Source organism: Protopterus annectens, chromosome 3.part0 (assembly GCF_019279795.1).
Source record: "Protopterus annectens isolate FY-2018-M chromosome 3.part0, PAN1.0, whole genome shotgun sequence".
Taxonomy (NCBI): Eukaryota; Metazoa; Chordata; order Ceratodontiformes; family Protopteridae; genus Protopterus; species Protopterus annectens.
The window spans coordinates 1,125,292,861-1,125,313,799 of NC_056731.1; the positions used below are offsets into that span (position 1 = coordinate 1,125,292,861).

At 39.8% G+C, this 20,939-nt stretch overlaps 1 protein-coding gene across 2 annotated transcripts in view; it reads left to right on the forward strand.

Annotated features, from left to right (window-relative positions):
* ANKRD29 (ankyrin repeat domain 29) overlaps nt 1–20,939 on the forward strand; it is a 648,684-nt gene that overhangs the window by 182,618 nt on the left and 445,127 nt on the right. For both annotated transcript variants that reach the window (XM_044065358.1, XM_044065359.1), the window contains exons 4-5: nt 9,378–9,476; nt 19,930–20,028. In XM_044065358.1, the coding sequence (XP_043921293.1) occupies nt 9,378–9,476; nt 19,930–20,028 (198 nt within the window). The remainder of the gene's footprint in view (nt 1–9,377; nt 9,477–19,929; nt 20,029–20,939) is intronic.

Sequence of the window (20,939 nt, forward strand, 5' to 3'; positions counted from 1 at the left end):
CCCTAACCCTAACTCACTTAACCCACCCTAACCCAAAAAATACCACCACCAAGACACTTACATAACCCGCCCCTAACCCTAACCCACTTAAGCCGCCCCAACCCAAAAAACTGCCACTACCGCACACTTACCTAACCCGCGCCCTAACCCTAACTCACTTAACCCGCCCCTAACCCAAAAAATACCACTACCACACACTTACCTAACCCGCGCCCTAACCCTAACTCACTTGACCCACCCCTATCCCCACAGACTGTCACTATCCACACTTACCTTACTCGCACCCTAACGTCCGTCACCACCGCATACTCACACAGCCTTCTTTCCAACTCACTATCCCTGGCGTCGGCGTGTTCATCCGTAGCGTCGGTCTTCCGAGTGTCGATTATCTGGCACCCGCTAATCCGTTGTCGGTTATATCGGCTGTCGATCTTCTAACCTAGACCCATATATATATATATATATATATATATATATATATATATATATTTAACATTTGTTTACTGGGATACTCCTAATGGGTTAAAAAAACATTTTCAGTGGAGGCCCAGAGAGAAAAGCTCCACAAACAGAAATACATAGCAGTACAGAGATATTACAGTTGTTGCATATATACAATAGAATATATATCATTAGTAACAGGCACAAAAAGAGAAAGATTAGAATATAATAAAAACCTGCAGGATAGTTATGGTACTCAAAAATGACATGCTGATAATTTGATAGCACATATTGCAGAGAGATTTATACTGGAGAAGTTTAACTGCACTAGCCAGGAGTAGTATATGTACAAAGCCAAGATTCAGCAAGGAAGTTTTGAGCAGGTGTTTGAACTCATTATAATTAGTAGTAGTTCTAATGTTTAATGGAAGTGAGTCCTAATGTTTTGCTACACAATGGGAGTGTAGGGAGTCTCTGGCGGTATTTGTTGATTTGGTAGCCTGCAGTAAGCAAGCGTTAGTTCATCGAAGGGAATGGCTGGTTGAATACATTTGGAGAATGTTTTGTAGTACGGTTGTTTTGTCAGCATGATATAATATATTGTAAGCCATGGTTACAACAATTGGCTTAAGTATTGGTGTCATTCAAAGGGGATCCAATGCCTGTCAGCCTGGGATGACACGCTCGACAAGCCACGATGCTTCGCTAGGGACGGCTTGCACCTGTCACCCCTGGGCTTTCAGATATTGGCAAAGGCTCTTGCTACCCCCATAGTGCCTTTTTTAGGCAAGGCTCAAAAGACAAACCCACCTCCATAGGTATCACAAGGGATAAGAAACTAAGAGTAATGCTACTCAATGCCAGAAGTCTAAACCTCAAGATGCATGCACTCGAAACTCTCCTTAGCATGGAGAACATCGATATCTGTGCAGTAACAGAAACCTAATTCAAGGCTCTCGAGAGCACCCCAGCACTACCAGGTTATACCTCATACCATGCTTTTCGGCCCCAAAACTTGGACCGAACCACAAAAGGAGGGGGAGTATCAATATCCGTCAAAGATACTCACACCTCCAGGTTGGTGGCACAGCACGAAGCATCAGAGACTATCCATGTGCAACTAACAGTGGGTAAAACTGCCTTCCAGTTTATAGCCTGCTACAGACCACCCTCCCAAACCCAGGAACCCCACTCGGCCTTCCTGAGAACACTGGAAAATATGAAGGTCTCTCCAAACACCATTATATTGGGTGACTTCAACTACCCAACCATAGACTGGGAGCATTACTCTAGCTCCAACACCCTAGCCCAAAGTTTCCTAGAATTTATAAACTCAAATGCTATGGAACAACTTGTTACCACTCCCACAAGAGGAGAAAACATACTGGACCTGATCATCACCAACATGGGGACTCTATGCTCCAGACCAGAAGTGTATCCCTCACTGGTAAGATCAGAACATAAACTAATCTCACTGGATATTCACATCCCGACCCCACCCCATGCCCAGAAAACCACAGTGAAAAACTTCTCTAAAGCAAATTTCACACTCCTCAAAACCAAGGTGGAATGCTTCAAAGCCCCCGGGCCTGTGGATAATACGGCCCAGACCGCAAAATCCTTTATAAACGCATTCTATGAACACCTTCAAAAATGCATGGATCATGCAATCCCAAATAAAACTAAGACCCAATCCTCCAAAGGCAGATGTCCTGTCTGGTGGACCCCAGCCATAAACAAACTATACAAGAGAAGGAGGAAGCTACTACATGATAGAGCAAAATCCCAAAAAGGAAAGGCATCTCTGATCAGTATTAGCAAAAAACTACAGGCACTCATAAAATCGTCTAAGGCCAGCTTCGAGAGAAAATTTGCACAGGACACTAAGGATAATCACAAGGCTTTCTTTAGTTATGTTAGGAACCTGGGTGGGAATTCCCAGATATGCTCAGAATTAGTCCAAAATGACAAAAAATACACCAAACCCACAGACACTGCCAACATCCTAGCTGACAGGTTCAGCACAAACATCTCCCCCCCTCCCCATCAAAAGGGCTAATATCTATCCCAGCAGAGTGCTGCCCCCCTGACATCTCAGATGCTCAGGTAAAAGCTGCCCTCTCCAAAGCAAGAAACACAGCATCAATGGGTCCAGACGATATCCCGGGCTGCGTCCTAGATGAACTCCAAGAAGAGCTAAACCCAAACCTAAAACTACTGTTCAATCTCAGCCTTACTACAGGATATGTACCCAAAGAGTGGCGTACAGCAACAGTGGTCCCTCTCCACAAAGGTGGTGCCTCAACGGATCCTGGAAACTATCGCCCCATAAGTCTCACTAGCTTGGTCTGCAAAGCTATGGAAAGGATCATCATGGACCTTATAAATAAAGATATTGGGGACCTGCAGACACTGGATCCTACCCAGTTCGGCTTTGTTAAGGGCAGATCCTGCCTCTTGAACCTGGTCAATTTCTTTGAAACAGTCACCAAGGCCATTGACAAGGGGAAGGTGGTCCACACAGCCTACCTGGACCTCGCAAAAGCCTTTGAAACAATACTCCACTCGGGCATTATAGATAAGCTCACCAGCTTAAATATAAACCCCTATGTCACTAGATGGGTTGCAAACTGGCTCAAGGACAGAACCCACATGGTTTGAATAGCTGGAGCCATGTCAGACTCCAAACCAGTTACAAGTGGCATCCCACAAGGCTCAGTCCTGGGACCTCTCTTGTTCGGTATATATTTCTCGGAGGTACAGCCCAACATGGAAGGACTGTGGCTGACCAAGTTCGCAGATGACTGCAAACTGGGCACCATAATAGACTCTCCAGCTGACACAAACATCCTCCAAAAGGGCCTCATAGAAACAGACAACTGGTGCCAGAGCCACGGCCTCAAGCTAAACGCCAAAAAGTGTATAGTCATCCCCTTTGGCAAAAACAAAGTGCCCACAAATTACCACATAGGTGGTAATCCATTAAGTACAGAAGAAGTAATTAGGGACCTGGGGACCCAAGTTGATAGCAATCTCTCATTTGACAACCACGTGGCCAAAGTGGTTAGAAAAACATTTTATATAGCCCACCTAATCATGAAGTGATTCACATCTAGATCAGGGGAGGTCATCGTGCCTCTTTACTCATCCCTCATCAGGCCCATAATTGAGTACAATGCCCCTTTTGGGATGTACCTTACCAGACACCTGCAGCAACTGGAAAGACCCCAAAAGTACCTCACCAAGAGGATCAAGGGGCTCAAACAGATGCCGTATGCTGCCCAGTTAAAGAAACTCCAGCTCTACTCAGTGGCATACTGCCTGCTCAGAGGCGATCTGTGCCTGACGTATAAAGCCATGTCCAACCCGGAATTAATGGTCATGCTGCACCTCAGACAATCCAAATCCCATCGAGCTACGCGCTTGAGGGACTTGAACCTCAGCACTGAAATAAATAGGACATGCTGGAGGGACAGATTCATAACCCAGAGGCTCCCTTCACTCTGGAATAAAATCCCAGTCCAGGTTAGGCAGAGTCCCTCATTGACTCTCTTCAAGAGGAATCTTGATGAGTGGATGGGAGATCGTAGGTTTACCCCGGGTATCACTTCTGTGTCACTGTTAGACAGAGGCACAGTATACTAACCTTGAAAAAGGGCATAGCAAAATTAATTTAATATGGGTGGCAAAAGCCATACACACTCTGGCTAGGCTTATAAATGCCCTAGGGCAGATAGCCTAGTATGAACCTATGAACCTATGAACCTAAGAAGATGTGGGAGTTCTAGCCAAGACAGTTTTTTCAATATGTCACAGTGGTGTATATGACTTGGGGAGTCAGAAGCAAATTTGGCTATTTTATTGTAACATTGCTCTAGCTTCTTTAGATCTGTTTTTTTTTTTTTTAACATTAATAAGGATTGGAGAAGCATATAGGAGAGATTATAAAAGATGAGTTCTGGCAATAGCTATCTGGTTAGATTTTTTTGTTCCTGTACAAAGTGCTCATTTTTGTTAACTTTCTTAATAGTTTGTTAGGCATGAAGGTCAAATCTTAGGTTATTGTTAAGGGTGATGCCTAGCAGTTTGGTTTGTGTGTCAGGAGTGATTATAGTACTGTTACTGGTAGTGAAAAATAAAGTGGTAGTGGGGGAGGATCTGGAGGTTTGGAAGACCTTGAGTTTGCTTGCTTTTTTTTGTTTGTCTGTTTTTTTTTTTGGGTTGAGTATGAGCTAAGATTCTGATAGCCAAGATTCTGTTTCAGAGAAGGACTTTTGTGTGATTAGCTGGAGTTGATGAAGTGTTGGAGAATGGCATATAAGGGTAGTGTCATCTGCATACACACACACACACACACACACACACACACACACACACACACACATTCATATTCATTAAAATATATACATTCAAGGATGATATACTGGTGTCAGGGGAAATACTTGGGAGAAGAGAATTCTCTGTGAGAATAAGAACACAGGAAGAAGATGATGAAGAGGGATAATATTAGTACAGCAGTAAGAAGAGCAATGTAAATGTGAGAAAGATAAAAGGCAGAAAGACAAGTGGGGCAGCAAATGAATAAGCTTCTTGCATTATATTTCAAACCTGCTTTGCCAGATATCAAAGCCAGGTCTGACACAGTTCTAGTCGTTGTCTCATTTTTCCATGCAAAGCAACCTATTCAGCATCATACTCCCACCTATTCAGCATCATACTCCAGCCTATTTAGCATTATACTCCAGTCTAGTCAGCATAAGACTCCAACTTATTCAGCATCATACTCAGTCCTATTCAGCAACATACTCCACCCTATTCAGCATAAGACTCCAACTTATTCAGCATCATACTCAGTCCTATTCAGCAATATACTCCACCTTATTCAGCATAAGACTCCAACTTATTCAGCATCATACTCAGTCCTATTCAGCAACATACTCCACCCTATTCAGCATAAGACTCCAACTTATTCAGCATCATACTCAATCCTATTCAGCAACATACTCCAACCTATTCACCATAAGACTCCAACTTATTCAGCATCATACTCAATCCTATTCAGCAACATACTCCAGCCTATTCAGCATAAAACTCCAACTTATTCAGCATCATACTCAATCCTGTTCAGCATCATACTCCAAACTAGCCAGCATCATACTCCATCCTATTCAGCATCAGAGTCCAGCCTATTTAAAATCATACTCCATTCTATTCAGCATCAGACTCCAACCTATTCAGCATCATACTCCATTCTATTCAGCATCATACTCCCACCTATTCAGCATCATACTCCCACCTATTCAGCATCATACTCCAGCCTATTCAGCATAAGACTCCATCTTATTCAGCATCATGCTCAGTCCTATTCAGCAACATACTCCAGCCTATTCAGCATCATACTCCAACCTATTCAACATCATACTCCATCCTATTCAGTATCATGATCCAACCTATTTAGTATCATGCTCCATCCCGTTCAGCATCATGTTCCATCCTATTCAGCATCATACACCAAACTATGCAGCATCATACTCCATCCTATTCAGCATCATGCTCCAACCTATTTAGCGTCATGCTCCATCCCATTCAGCATCATGCTCCATCCTATTCAGCATCATACACCAACCTATTCAGCATCATACTCCATCCTATTCAGCATCATGCTCTAACCCAATTAGCATTATGCACCATCCTGTTCAACATCATGCTCCATCCTATTCAGCATCATACACCAACCTATTCAGCATCATACTCCATTCTATTTACCATCATACTCCATCCTGTTCAGCATCATACTTCCACCTATTCAGCATCATACTCCATCCTATTCATTATCAGATTCCTTCCTATTCAGAATCAGACTCCATGACTACTACATCTGTCTTTTTGAAATCATATTTGTGCTCCCCTAGCTAACAAGCTGTCTGTTATTCCTCACAGTCTTACTATGCACTCCTCATAAAGCACATCCATCTATCCTCAACCCCTTTTTACCATTTTGCTCATGGGGTCGGGGTGCCACTTTCAACAGTGACAATCATCTTGAGCCAAGGTTTACACTGCCGGGTGGCTAACCCTGCCATGGTAGTTCATCCATACCACTCATTCGCGCACACACTTGCAACTACAGTCAAATTAGAGTGTCCGGTCCACCTACTGCATGTCTTTGGAATGTGGAAGGAAACCAGAGCACCCGGATGAAAGCCACATGACCACAGGGAGGACATGCAGATACCGCGCAGAAGGCTCCCCAGCCAAGAATCGAACTGGAGAACCTCTTGCTGTGAGGTGACAATGCTAACCGCTGCACCACCATGGGCCACCCTCATAAACCACATGCTACACCATAACTATATCTAAGCACAAGCAAACTTCAAAGAAAGAGGTATTCTGCATTAGTGGGTCCAGGCTCTGGAATGTTTCCCTTTAGGTCTGGGCAACATCCAAGACCCAGATGAATTCCATGACAGTCTTTAATGTCACTTCATCTTTCTTCCAGCCTATCAGTGTTTTGCTATGAGGCTTCTCACTTACTTGAACCACTTCCTTCTCTGTTATTCATACTGTTCTACACTCTTATTTTCTTTATACCTTGCACCAAACTATTTCATTGTGAAACTACTTAATGGTGCTATATGCATTGTCATTTATCTGGATCTAGGAATCCACACTACTCTTACCCTTTTCCTTTGAAATTTACTCTTCCCTTGCTGTCTGCTACAGCCTTCTAGGCCTTTCAGAAATCACTGTTCTCCTAGATAGTGTACATAAGCAGCCTAAACATGCATTACCTTTTACTGTACTTTATGAGACATTAGACAGCCTGCAGTTTTACATCTAGCTTAGTTATTCAGTTGTGTGCCTGTTTATGTCCCTTGTTGGATGGTTAACATAATTTGCAATTTCATGTTTAAGTCAAAGTCAAAATAAACTTTGCTGTCATTCAGACTTACAGTTTTGCATAGGTTTGTTCAGGATTTGTATGTTTTATTTTTGTCAGGTTCTGCATTGTGGTCTGACTTGATTTTTGCTTACTTCTAGACACACACACATTTTGCGTAAGCAACAATGAGACCTTAATGTTTAGACCCACGGTATTTTGAAGTGCTATGTTTACCTATTGTCAATGTCATTGAACACCAACAGCTGTGGATTTACTTAGGTGTTGCGTTTCTTTCTTTCTTTTGTGTTCTGCTACTTTATTTATTACCTTTTTCGCACACAGTACAAACTCATTTGCAGAACAATGTGCCGTATTCATGGGCACGATTGTGAACTGATTTTTCATTTGTTTGGCTATCCGCCTTTTTCGCATGCTTAGCACCTGCATGGTTCTTGAATGAAGTACCATCTTGTGAATCCGGCGGTTTGTTTGTTTTGATTTAGACGTGTCTTCCACGCAATGCCTTGCCATATTTTTTCTGAAACAGCTGCATTTTGACTTGTTTTGGCTGCTACAACTGTGCATACTAAAAGCTTAGAAAATGTTCTCATCGCAGCTTGGTGCTTTACCCATTGCTCAAGGAACATTTTAAAAAAAAATATTTTTCATTTACTGTCGTTGCATTCTGTTGGCATTGAAATGACAAGCAATTTCTGTGTTAGATTTTTAACACAGAAATAAACATATTCGGTTATTTAACATTAGAAATAACATTTATTTTATTAGAAACGTCTTTGAAATTCCGGTTATTGCAGACTCCTAGTTGAGTTGCACTGTTTGTTTATTTATTCATTGATTCTTCATTATGCATTAGAGATGTGTACTCCTTACTACCTTTTCTGTTAAGGAATGGATATTATACTTGTATATACTTAGTTGCAAGCATTACTTCATTTTATTTTATTTTTAATCACAAGATTCTGTATGAGTTTTGTTTTACCCTATGAAAAGTTGTTTGCTAAAATGTATTTTAAGGGAAACAAACAGTATTTACACTTGATTAGGTTCATGAATCTTCACTAAGACATTCTTGGTTACTTTTATCAAGTTCATGTTTCTTTTTTGAAAACTTTTTTATGTTTGACACCCTGTCTACACTAAGTAGACATTTATTTATGCTTTTAATGTAATACAACTTTAAATGTGAAGGTATGTCAGTGGGTTCAATTAAGGCAGCTGTTTGTAATTTTGTAACCCCCCCCCCTTTTTTGGGTTTTAAATTGTGTTTGATGATTTTTTCCTTTGTCTGAAGAAGTCCTCCTACTAAGGGAGATGAAAAGCACTTTACTTTTACATTTCCTAATAAACCTTTGGAGTTTTACACCTGCTGGTTCGGAACCTTTTGGTTTGTTTTTTGACAGTTTGACTATCAAATAACTGACAGTGATACTTTGAAAATATGGTAACAAATGTTGACTGTTCCTTTTATTGTGTATAATGTAGATCTTTCTTCACTTACTTTCCCTGTTTCCATATTAAGTTGCTGCATTTCATTCATTTTAATATGGAAAGAATCATACAGAATACAGAGTTGCAACTAATGTTGCTGCATTACCAAATTAGTTGACCTTTTCAGTGGCAGAGAAGATATGAAACTCCTGACCAAATGCTTCAAGTCATTTAACACATCCTTATCAGTTTACAACTTCTTTTAGTTACATGCATAACTGCTTAACTGGATTGATTTAATTATAGACTGACTGACTGACTGAATGATGTCATGTTGTATTTTTGTTTTATTAGGCAAAGGTGCAGCTCCAAACATTTAATAATAAATTATGTAAGGCAGCAAAATGATGATGCTGAGGGTTTAACTCCTTGCTGCTAAGTACGCTTTTTTCTGAACTGAACATGTTTAGGCCTGATGTAATGGGTGTTTCATTACATGAAGGATCACACCCACTTTCATTCACACCTGGAGTCTCTGTTTTAAATGCACATACCAGTAATATTTACCAGTAATGTGAAATGCAGCTTTCTGTTTTATTCCCAGTCAGGTTCGACTGCTCTGTTCTTCGCTGCCCAACGAGGATATTGTGAAATTGCCAAGTACCTTTTAGGATTTGGAGCTTCCACTGAGCTAAGAAACAAAGTAAGTCCTTCTTTATTTCAAGGGAAGGGGAGATCTGTAACACCAATACAAAATATCTCTTGCTGCATATAGTAATGCAATGATTTATTTTACAATGATGGATGGTGCCCACTGCAACTTATTTTACCTTTTGTAACAATTAAATATTACTAAGCCAACAGGGAATGAGTGAGTGACACTGGGTTGTAGTGATCTCTTCTTAATGGAGGAATGACCTATGGTAGAGAAGAGCTAAGTGCTCACAAAATGGGGTATCAGTACCATGATGAGATTTGACTGTCCTCTGTAGTAGTTGTCCCCTAAACAAGTCAAGCCAAAACCATGCCATGTACAGGACTGTGTATGATGCTACTGTAGTTTAAGTACTGTTCCTTTAATCCATAGGTGTAGCAGGCACCTTTGACAAGTAGAGAGAACAACTTGTCAAGATGACCATAACCCCATGTAGTGCAGTGGTCAGCAAGTCAAGCATATCAGCAAGTGTTTATGCTTGCTGATGCTGTTGTTAAAATGCTGGCTAATGCCATGTACTCAGTATAAATAAGAAATGTTAATGTAGTGGCATAGTGCACACTCACTGATTAGCTTGCTGCATGAAACCCTGCATGTATTTCAGAAAGTTATAACATCATGCAGCAGCAGAGGTCATTTGATAGCTTTTGTGATGCATTTATTTCCTTAACAAGTATTTAGCAGTAATTAAGACTTTCAGAATGATGCATCATCTCTAATAATGTTTGAGGAGGAGTGGTTGGCACCCTCTTAACCCCCTTAAGAAATAGGTAGAAGTTAAGGCACCATCCCTTAACAAATGGTGTTATAAAAAATGCAGTTTGCTGGTAATACTGTTTGGAAATGTACTTATGCAGGGTGGAAAACGTAAGGTACATAGTCATGTACTGTATTCACAGTGGGAAAAATGCATGGACAAGTATTCTTAACAATCTTCCACATATCCTCATGTTGCCCATTTCATAAAACATATCTCTAAATTTTGCATGACAATAAATATCTGACAAGTGTTCCTGTGTGTGATGATCAGCCTTATGGTCTGTAAACATTAGAGCACAACCACACAGATGAACTGCCTATGAAATGTACAACTACAGTTTTGGGATGGTTTAAAGTAATTACAGTTAGCAATGCCAGTGCTGTAATGCTGCATTCCTGGACTGATGACTTAAGGCTGCTGATGTAACAGTTTCCATGTTAATTGGATTAATGCTTTATTTTTGTTACTGACGTACAGCAGTGTGTATGTATATATATATATATATATATATATACGCACACACACACACAGTTTATCCTGTATTTGACAATTTTTCTCATAACTTAGATGTTGCCTTCTCATTTTCATTATGTATTGAAAAACTGCCACATGGAAATACTCTGATAAGACCACTCATTTTTCAGAAGCTGTTTATTTAGGGCTCTTGTTGTTTTGAGTGGAAGTTGTCCTTTAGAGGATAGCTTCCTAGCACAAAAAAGGATCTTGTTTTGTTATAGCTATCTGTAATGTATGCTATGTTACGATCATTTTGTCTTAATGTTGCGAAAAGTAAGTGCGTGAGTCACAGAGGATTATGACTGGGTCTCCAATCATAATCAACTTATTATGCATTCAAGACACAGATAGCAAGACAAGCTATCAGGGTGAATCTTGTCATCTATGTCCACAACACATGAAAAGAGTTCTGATCAGTGAGACCCACTCATAATTTTTTGTATTACCAGTTGCAGACCAAAAGTACTGAAAGGCAAAGGACTTTACCAGTTTAAAATGGCTTTGAAAGTTGGTAAAACATTTGCATTGCCGTGAAATGTCCTTTTGAAAAACAAACAGCTTTAAAAGCTGTTAGACATTTCAGTCTGCTAGACTTTTTGATTATAAGTGTGAGAGTGACATATCTAACAGCTTTTAAATGTTTCTCTTTCTGCTACTGTTCTTTGCCAGACAGCAATGCCCACTAGTAACCCTCAGAAAAGACCTGATCTTAACAGCAGTTAAGGGTGCTTAACAAAAACATTTCAGGAACCTTTCTGACAACAGAAAGGTGCTTAGCAAGCTTGTCTTTTTTCCTGCTATTGGAGTGTAATTGTGGCATTCTAAGTAATGCAACATAATCTGCAAAAACATGAATTATACCACTTATGTATTTCTTTTTGCTTAAGAACTGTTACTTTGGTGCGTAGGAATAAAATGTCAATATACAAACTTCAGCTTTACCAAGGCCTTGAGTCATCCCAATAGATTAGCACAACTCTGTTCTCAATAGCATACTGGCTGCCCTGGGGTGACTAGTGTCTTGCATTTTGAGCCACAAAAGACCAAATCCTATTTGATCTCCTGTTTCTTCATAAAAACAGTGTCTCTACAAGTACTTGCACTAGTTACCTAAATCTACACCAATAAAAAAACAATGCCGACAATACACTTCATAATGTTTTGTGAATAACTATATTGTTTATATGTAGCAGTTTTATGTATATATATATATATATATATATATATATATATATATATATATATATATATAACTATAGATATAAAATAGTCATAGCCCTTTTAAGACTAATCTGTGACAGCTCTTTTAAGAAAATACCTAGTCCATGATGCATTGTGATTTCTAAGCTATTGTCAATTGAGTTTGAGATGTTTTAAGTGTAAATATTGTTTTTGTTGAGCTGCTGTCTTGTTATGAATAAAAGTTATCTATTTTCTTGAAACTTTGGCGTATCCTGACATTTTTGACTGAACCAACAAATACTTCAGGGAAAACATAAGAAGAAACCGTAGACAATCAGTATAGTCTAATTGGCTACAGTAGTAAAACAATATAGATAAGAAACAATCTGAAGATGCAAGTTGGATGGCCTAGGAGAGATATAATAAAGTATTATTTCGCCATAAAACAGTGGTAGATGACTGGAACATGGTACAAGCGTGTTTTCAGTCAGATGTAAAAAATAGCAGAAGCCAGGACACTCTATAGACAGCTCTTATACAAAATAAATAACCTGTTATTTTTTTTAAGTAGGCTCTCCAGTCTATCCATTTAGTTTTGAATTAGCTGCTTAGATATAGGCTCTTAATCTGCCATCATCATCTATCCTTCTGTGTTAAGGAGCACGTTTTCAACATCAGACTTTCCTGATATGATGAAGAGTAGTCCCCTGTCCCAATGTCAGTTGTTCAAGCCATTCCTAAAAGAGTTATCTACATGAAACCCCCAGTCAGGACATTAATTCTTCTTTGGGGCTTCTGTTTTATCACAGGCATACCTTGGCTTCTTCATTTTGAAACGTCAGTATTAGCAGTGCCCACATTTGTTTTCTGAACAGCCATATTTCTATTAGATGTAACAAGTATCAGAAAGGTTCAAAAACATGTTTGTTATGTGAAATAAACCCTCTACTGGATAAAAGAAATCAGACCTGCTTGGGTACTAACTCCTGCTTTTTCACTAAGGCACTTTCTGAGGTTTACCATCACAATCGTGAATCCCCCAGTCTTGAAGATCATAATCATGAGACCATAATAGCGAAAAACCAAAATGCTGAAGCCCACAATGTCTACAAAATCTTGAATACTGAATCCCCCTGCTAGTGTGAAACCAAGAATGAGTGCTAACTTGGGTCCTGCAGGAGGCAAACGCAGGAGTTCAAGTCAGCATTTTGGTCTCTCGATAGTATGGTCTCGAGATTATGACTTTCAAGACTGTAGGCTTCAAGATTATGATAGTAAACTGCTTTCTGAGTTTTCTTTTTTTTTAACAGTCCTATTAGTCCTTCAATGTTTTTCCTCTGAATCTCAGAGCAAACGTCAATGACTGATGTATACAATAGATGTATACTTGAAGCTTCTCTCTGGCCCATGAGTGTAAAGTTCACAAAAATGGATTCTGTAAACATTTTGTTTGTTCTTTGTTCAGAAGTTTAACAGAAAAAAAGATTTTTAAGTCCTTGACCATCTGTATTATTTACTGCACCAAGAAGTCCACTGACCTTGTCTAATGCAGTGCAGGGCCATTTGTCTTCAGCCAGAGGAACTGCAGCTTATAAGGTCTGTTTCAGTAATGTGCCCATGGGAGATAATCAGAACTGGTACCACTTGGGGTTCAATGCATTCTTCCATAAAGTGGTATAGCTATGAAGTAGATTTTAACAATAAACACGTCTGGCTTGACTGGGCTGCAAGACATCTTGTAATAAGCATTTCCGTATATCATTTTACTTACCTCCTCTTAGCCTTGCCGACTACTGACTCATGATTTGCCTCACAAACTGGACCAATTTCAGAAATCCTGTAGTAATAATAAAATACTAAGAAAGAAATGGAGAGATGGACCCCTGAAACATATCCTTAATAACTTCATACCCCCCCACTTTGAATGCAGCCTCATGTATGTGACTTTATACCTATGTACATTATTACAAACTAAGGGAACTTCACAAAAATTAATGCAAAAATAAATCTTTCTTATAAACATAATTTAATCTAATTTTTGGTCTCGTGGTTTGACCTTTGTATTCATGTGTGTGGACTGAGGGCTTTAGTGCTGAGTGCATGCCCTAACTTTGGCAAAGTGGATGTTGGATTGGATTGTGTGGTTGAGTATGATTTATCCTGGGATGACCACTGATTTATTTTATTACGTACAAAGTAACAGATGAAGGACAGCCTATTGGCTGGGTGCACTTCTGCAGTCCTCTATCGGCATACATGGATATGATGAACATTCTTGTTATCAGTACATTTATACCTTTCTGTACAAGTAGAGTATTGTGGTTCTCTTCTTCAAAGTGAGAAGCTTCAGTAAACCTTGTTGAAATTCAGAGACTCAAAGTAGTCTTCCCAAAAAAAAGTATTTTAATATGTAGTAAGAAACAGTGATTCTTTGTTTTTTTGTTGTGTGTGTGTGTGCGCGTGTGCGTGTGCGTGTGTGTGTGTGTGTGTGTGTGTGTGTGTGTGTGTGTGTGTGTGTGTGTGTGTGTGTGTGTGTGTGTGTGTGTGTGTGTGTGTGTGTGTGTGCACGCATCTATGGATTAGAGCCTCTTCCCCCATGCATAGACACACATCACTTACACCACTAATAATCAAATTAAAACTACTGACTCTTGGGAGAATTAGGACAGTTTCTGTATGTCACAGACCTCAGAGTAATATTGTGCACATCCATACACACACACACACACACACACACACACACACACACACACACACACACACACACACACACACATTAAAACACAATTCCTCTCACAGTATAGCATGTAAAGTATAGATATCATTCCTTAAATCACTGTTGCAGTATTCCAACCTGTTGGGCTAAATACCATGGGCATAGGGGTACATAAGGGACATCTGAATGTAAATCCTCAGACTATCTTGACCATTCCAAAAGCAGGTACTGCACCCATCATTCTGTTCTACTCATGATCATTGGTCCTGCTAGCCTTCACTCAGATAAGTGCCCTTTTGTAGAACCTCCCTTGATTTTCTTTCTTGTATTGCTGTTTGGTACTATATTAGATGTCAGCTAGTTGTGAAAAGGAAATCATCTTCCAGTGCCTCCTTTGTTTAGGCTCAGACCATGATTATAAAATCTGTACAATTTACCAGTCCCTTGTACCCAAAACCTTATGAACATGATTTTCTTCCCTCAATACATATTTGGAAACCCAGCACCTTAAGCTCCTCACCCAGAGTTAAGATGGAGGACTTTTCCAGTCCTGACATCCCACCTATACTGAAGAATAAAGAGGCCTTGGCCCGACACAATGACTGCCCAGTCAGATGTGGACATAACCATTGAGGTCTTGGAACCCATGATACACCCCCCCACGCCATTTGAGATGCCTGCATCCGCAACCCTGCCAGAGGCTGGTATGGTGCCTGAGGTTTGCACATCTGAAACAACTGATATTACTGATTCTGGTGATAAAAGGGAAACCTGTATAATTATCTTCAGCTGACCCAAGGGTATACCGCAAATTTGGGTTAGAGAAGAAGTAACAGGGTCTCTTTTTGAGGTATATCAGGGATCAGAACCTCCACATGTTCTGAAAGCAGACATAACATAACACATAAAAACAAAAACAAAAAACTAAAATCTTTCTTCCCCAAATATTCCAGAAAAAGGAGTGGGTGGTTTAATCCTAGAGCCTGTTTAAGGCTATAATGGCATTCAAGCCTCCATCCTTTGCTTCATCTACTTTTACTACCCTTATGCCACAAAATAAACTTTTAGAATCTTCTTCTGAGGATGAGGAGGTGGATTCAGACTCTGATGAGATCTCCTTAGCCTTCACTTTGGGAAAATCACTTGTAACATGATTAAACATTTTGAGCAAGAATCAAAACAGATTTCTGATGTGCAAAAAAATATATTATAATCTTTTTGAGGTGTGCAGTCCTGCTGCTGCCCCAGTACCTCTTGTCCCAGATGTATTTATTGATGTTTTTGCATCTACATCCATTGCTCCAGATTCTCAGCCACCAGCCCGTAAAACGCCTGTTAGATTGTATAAAATACCTGAAGATTTAAAGTTCTGGTACAAGCACCCCATTGAAGAGTCTTCCATGTTCTCTATGGCTATAGACAAGCCTTCTAAAGTCCTACCTGCTGCTAATGCCCTTCCCTTAGATAAAGACAGTAAAGTAATGGATAGTCTAGGAAAGAAGGTATAGACATCTTCTACCCCACTGGCTACTATAGAATGACTAGCAAGTAAGCAACAGCCAATGCCTATGGTTGCTCAGGCCTCAGAAATGGCCAAGTAGAGCATCAAATACAGCTATGATGCAATGGAAGCTTCCTTCAGAGCAGTGGCCACAGGTTCAGTTATTAGAAGGTATGCATGGCTATACTGTCAATCTCTCCCTGAGGACATTAAAGCAAAACTTCTTGATTATCCTTTGCATATGGAGCTATTATTTGGCCCTGATGCAGCCAGTTTGTTTATGACCTTACAGGAGCAGGGGAAAATGCTGAAGGATTGCATGCAAATTTCCCTTGTTTCAGTACTCAGATACCAGGGAAACTACCCTGCTAAACCCACTTCTTTTGCCCAGAGGAAGTTCAGGCCCTTCCCTAACGCCACAAAACTGCCTAGGAAAAGGTTTCAAGACAGCCCAGACAGGAAGCCTAAATCTGAGAGGCCTCTCTACCCAGACAAGTCAGCCTGACTACCCTTTATGCCTCCCTTCCCCCTTGGTTCCAATCTTCCCCTGTCCAAAATGCCCACCTCTTCCATAGAAAAGTGACAGCTCATTAAAGAGATAAATGGGTTTTCTCCATTATCTGACTGGGTTACAAAAAGTCTTGGAAGGAAGTCCCTCCATTCAAGGGCATCCCTCCTCCTTCTCACAATCAGGTAAAGCTACACTCTCCTATCATTAGGGTCTTGCTTGATCAAGGCAGTATAGAACATGTGCCCTAACGGTACACGGGAAAAGGGTTCCACTCAAGACTTTTTCTGGTTCCAAAACAAGAAGGAGAATGAAGGCATATATTGGATCTGTCCACTCTCAAAACTTCTCAAGTTCTCACCATTCAAGATGCTGTCTCTCCAAACTCATCTTCCCTTCATTCTACCACAAGTTTTCATGGTTTCATCGGATCTAAAGAATGCCAGCTTCCACATTCCAGTTCACCCATCCTGCTTGAAATTTCTAAGGTTTTTGGCTTACTCATCACACTTTTCAGTTCTTTGCTTTGCCTTTTGAATTTTTTACAACTGCTAGGATCTTTACAAACTGTCTAGCCCCAGTCATTGCTTTCTGCAGGACTCAGGGAATTCAAATATTCTCTTACTTGGACAATCTGTTAATATATTCACCTTCAACACAAACTTTTTTGCTCCATCAAAACCTTACTGTGTCCCTACTCCTAGGTCTGGGACTCACGATCAAGTGTAAGAAATTCACTGTGGGTCTAATTCAAGACTTAAGTATTATTGGGCTGAAGACTGGACACCAAACTTATGCAGGCTTTCTTGCTTCAGAAGGTACAGAATCTCTCCAGTTATTTCCAGTCTTTTCTACCTTTTCAGACTTGTACGGCAAGAGAAATTGTCAGGACCCTGGGGTTCATGGCTGCAACCATGCCTGTGGTCCCTTTTGCTAGGATCCATATAAGAAAGATACAAAGGTACCTGAAATCCATTTGGTTTCAGTACCTCCATCTGTTGAACATGCTTATTTCTCTTCACACTGCTGAAAGAAAGAAATTCAATCGTGGATGTAACAGATGAACCTCAATCCAGGCCTACCTTTCAAATTACAGATACAGCAACAGGAATTGCACACAGTTGCATGGGGGGCATGCATGGGCTTTCTAAGAGTTCAGGGCCAGTGGCCACCAAATCTGAAGTCAGAGCACGTCAACCTGAAGGAGATGGGTTTCTAATACAGGCCCTGCAGATGTTCTCATACTCTTGAGTCCCAGGACCTCTCAGGATTTTTACAGACAACACCACAGTTATGTGGTACATAAATATCAGGGGGAAACCAGGTCTTAGCAGCCTTGCAAGTTAACTCTTTTGGCATGGGAATAGGCCCCAAAAGCAAACCTGTCCCTTCAAGCTGTTTACATTCTCTCACAGGACAATGTCCTGGCAGATTTTCTAAGTAGATCAAGGGGAAGACCCACATGAATAGATGTTAAAAAGGGTGGTCTGCCTAGACATACTCCATAAATGTGTTATCCCACAGATAAACTTGTTTGCCTCCATCCTCAACAAGCAACAAACAACTTTCTCTTTTCTGCTCCAGGACTTCTTGTCCTCAGGTATGGAAAATAGATGCCATGTCCGTTCATTGGAGAGGGATATTCCTGTATGCCTTCTCTCCACTTCCTCTTCTCCCAGAGGTCTTACTAAAGATCAAGAGAGACAAACCAAAGATTTCAATTGCTGACTCCCTTCTGGCCAAGGCAGCACTGGTTCTCCTTTCTCTACCACCTAACCAGGGGTCATCAGCCCAAGCTACCCTCACAAAGTGGTCTTTCTCACAGAACAGAAGGAATCTTTTTCACCCCACCCTATCATCTCTTAACCTGATATTATGGATGACAGGATTCTGATCCCTTTCAGACACCAGTTTTCTGAGGACGTGCTTCATGTTCTCCAGGAGGCAAGTAAACCAACAACCTGGAACTCTTAAATAGATAAATGGAAAAGATTTTCTGTTTAGTGTCATGCTCATAATCAAAACTCCTTATGAATGGGTGCTTCTATATTTCTGTCTTACTTGTGTGAGCTCATAAAAGCTGGCTTGTCTCCTCTGTCAAGGCACACATTTCAGCCATTTCTGCTTGCATACCTCTCAACTCCCCATAATGTCCAGACTTGAGGTGAAACAGTTTCTGAAGGGTGTGCTCCACCTAAAATGCCATAGAAAAGCTATTCTGCCTCTCTGGGACCATAAATTTGTTCTGGAAAAACATGCTCTTCAACCATTTGAGCCAGTGGTAACCACTTCTGAGAAATTCTGCACTAGGAAACCATACTCCAAGGTGCTCTTACCTTAACTAGACAAGTTTCTAAGCTACAGGCCCTGACGGCATCTCCACCTTTCCTTATCATCCATAAGGACAGAAAGTTTTTGAGGGTCAGCCCTTCTTTTATGACTAAAATGGTAAATGAGATTTCCCTCAATCAGGCCATCCAGCTGTTGTATATTAAATTTATAACCAGTTGCAGTAGCTAGACCTACGCTGTCACAGATATTAAAATCTTCAAAACTAAGATGGTATCTTTTCTTCCTGTTGGTACCAGATCTTGCCAACCAATCACAGGTGAAATGAAGGCTGTGATTTCATTGCCACTTGAATAGTCATACATTCACTTATATATACATGGAGATGTTTTATTATGTAAGGTATTACAGAATCTTGAAACCTTTTACATATATTTTCAGTTATTATGTGTATTTCTAAAATTTCATTAAGTTAGTCTTCATTAACTTAACTTGCATTCTTTGTATAAATGACTGTTGGCAGCAGGGCCCACCTTCCATGTCAAAATACATCATGACTGTCACTGTAACATATAAATATGAAAGAAAACTACAAATATGCTTAAAATAGTATTCTTTGTGTTACTGCTTTGAAGCAAGCACACTAGCATGTACCTTTCGATCTTTTGTTTTGAGGTCAGTAGTTGAAAGTGATTATTTATTGATACAAACACAGACATAAGTGTTTCTCTTTTATTTCTTACTTGTTTCTTATGTGTACTTATTGCCATAAGTAGGTATGCTTGTACATAAGTACAGTTAGTAACGCAATCATATCTCAGATCATATCTCTGCCTAATGGACATACAACAAGCATTGAAAATTAATTAACTTTTTTGAAGGATAATGCCCTATGGCACTTTTACTGTGTAATAAATTCCTGTTTTGTCATCAATAATTCCAATGCATGTGCATTTTATCTTTCAACAGGATGGAGGTACAGCCCTCGCAGTCGCTTGTCAGCATGGACAAGTCCATATGGTGGAAACCTTGGTGAAGAATGGTGCTAACATTCACGACGAACTTCATGTAAGGCTTTTCCATGCAGGAGTTATTCTTGGTAAATCTTTAACAAAAATGAAAATGCTTGGAAACTACTTGTTAAATATTTTTTTCTTGACTAAATTCTTTGTGATATTGCATTTTCTTCTCTGGCACGCTGACAGTCCACATTATTTTAAAGAATTGCTTCTTCACTGTTGCTAATCTGATAAACATTTACTTTTATTCTCAATAATTTTACTATTATTAAATTGAGAATTCATTTATCACCAAAATATGGAATATTGCACTCGCGTTAAATTAACAAAACTTGCTTATTGATAATCATATTTTTTTGTATTTCTGCATCATTAGATTGCATCTACAAAGATGATTTCATCATGTAACATTAAATGGTTACAGTTTTATTAAATGTCTGGTATTCATTTACTTGTGAACCATAACAGGGCATTGGTAATTAAGTGATTTGTTCTTCTCTCACAAAGAGTATTAACACAATAAACCCCACTCATCCAAGAGTTTAATTGGGTTTACCCACAGATGTAGTTCTTGTGTATGTTGGCAAGGTCCAAATGAATAATGATTCTACTTGTGAATAAGTCACAACAGCACCCCTGCACAAATGTTACTTATTGTTGTTAAGCAGTGGGATATTTTAACAAAATTTTATTTATTTTTAAATTTCTTTATAAAACCTGTTTCTTATGTTACTTACAAAGAGTGACATTCTGAGCATATGCATATACAACATACTCCTAGTTATGAATACACTGATGACATATATCCGGTAAGTGTATGAGCCTATCTGGGAATACATTACCCCATACCTTGTCTTTTGATCCCAGCTGCCTTTGTATTGCTCACCTCATTACAGTGTTGGACTGTCATATCATATGCCTACAACCCTAGGATCCACCATAGTAATTTTGGATTTTGCT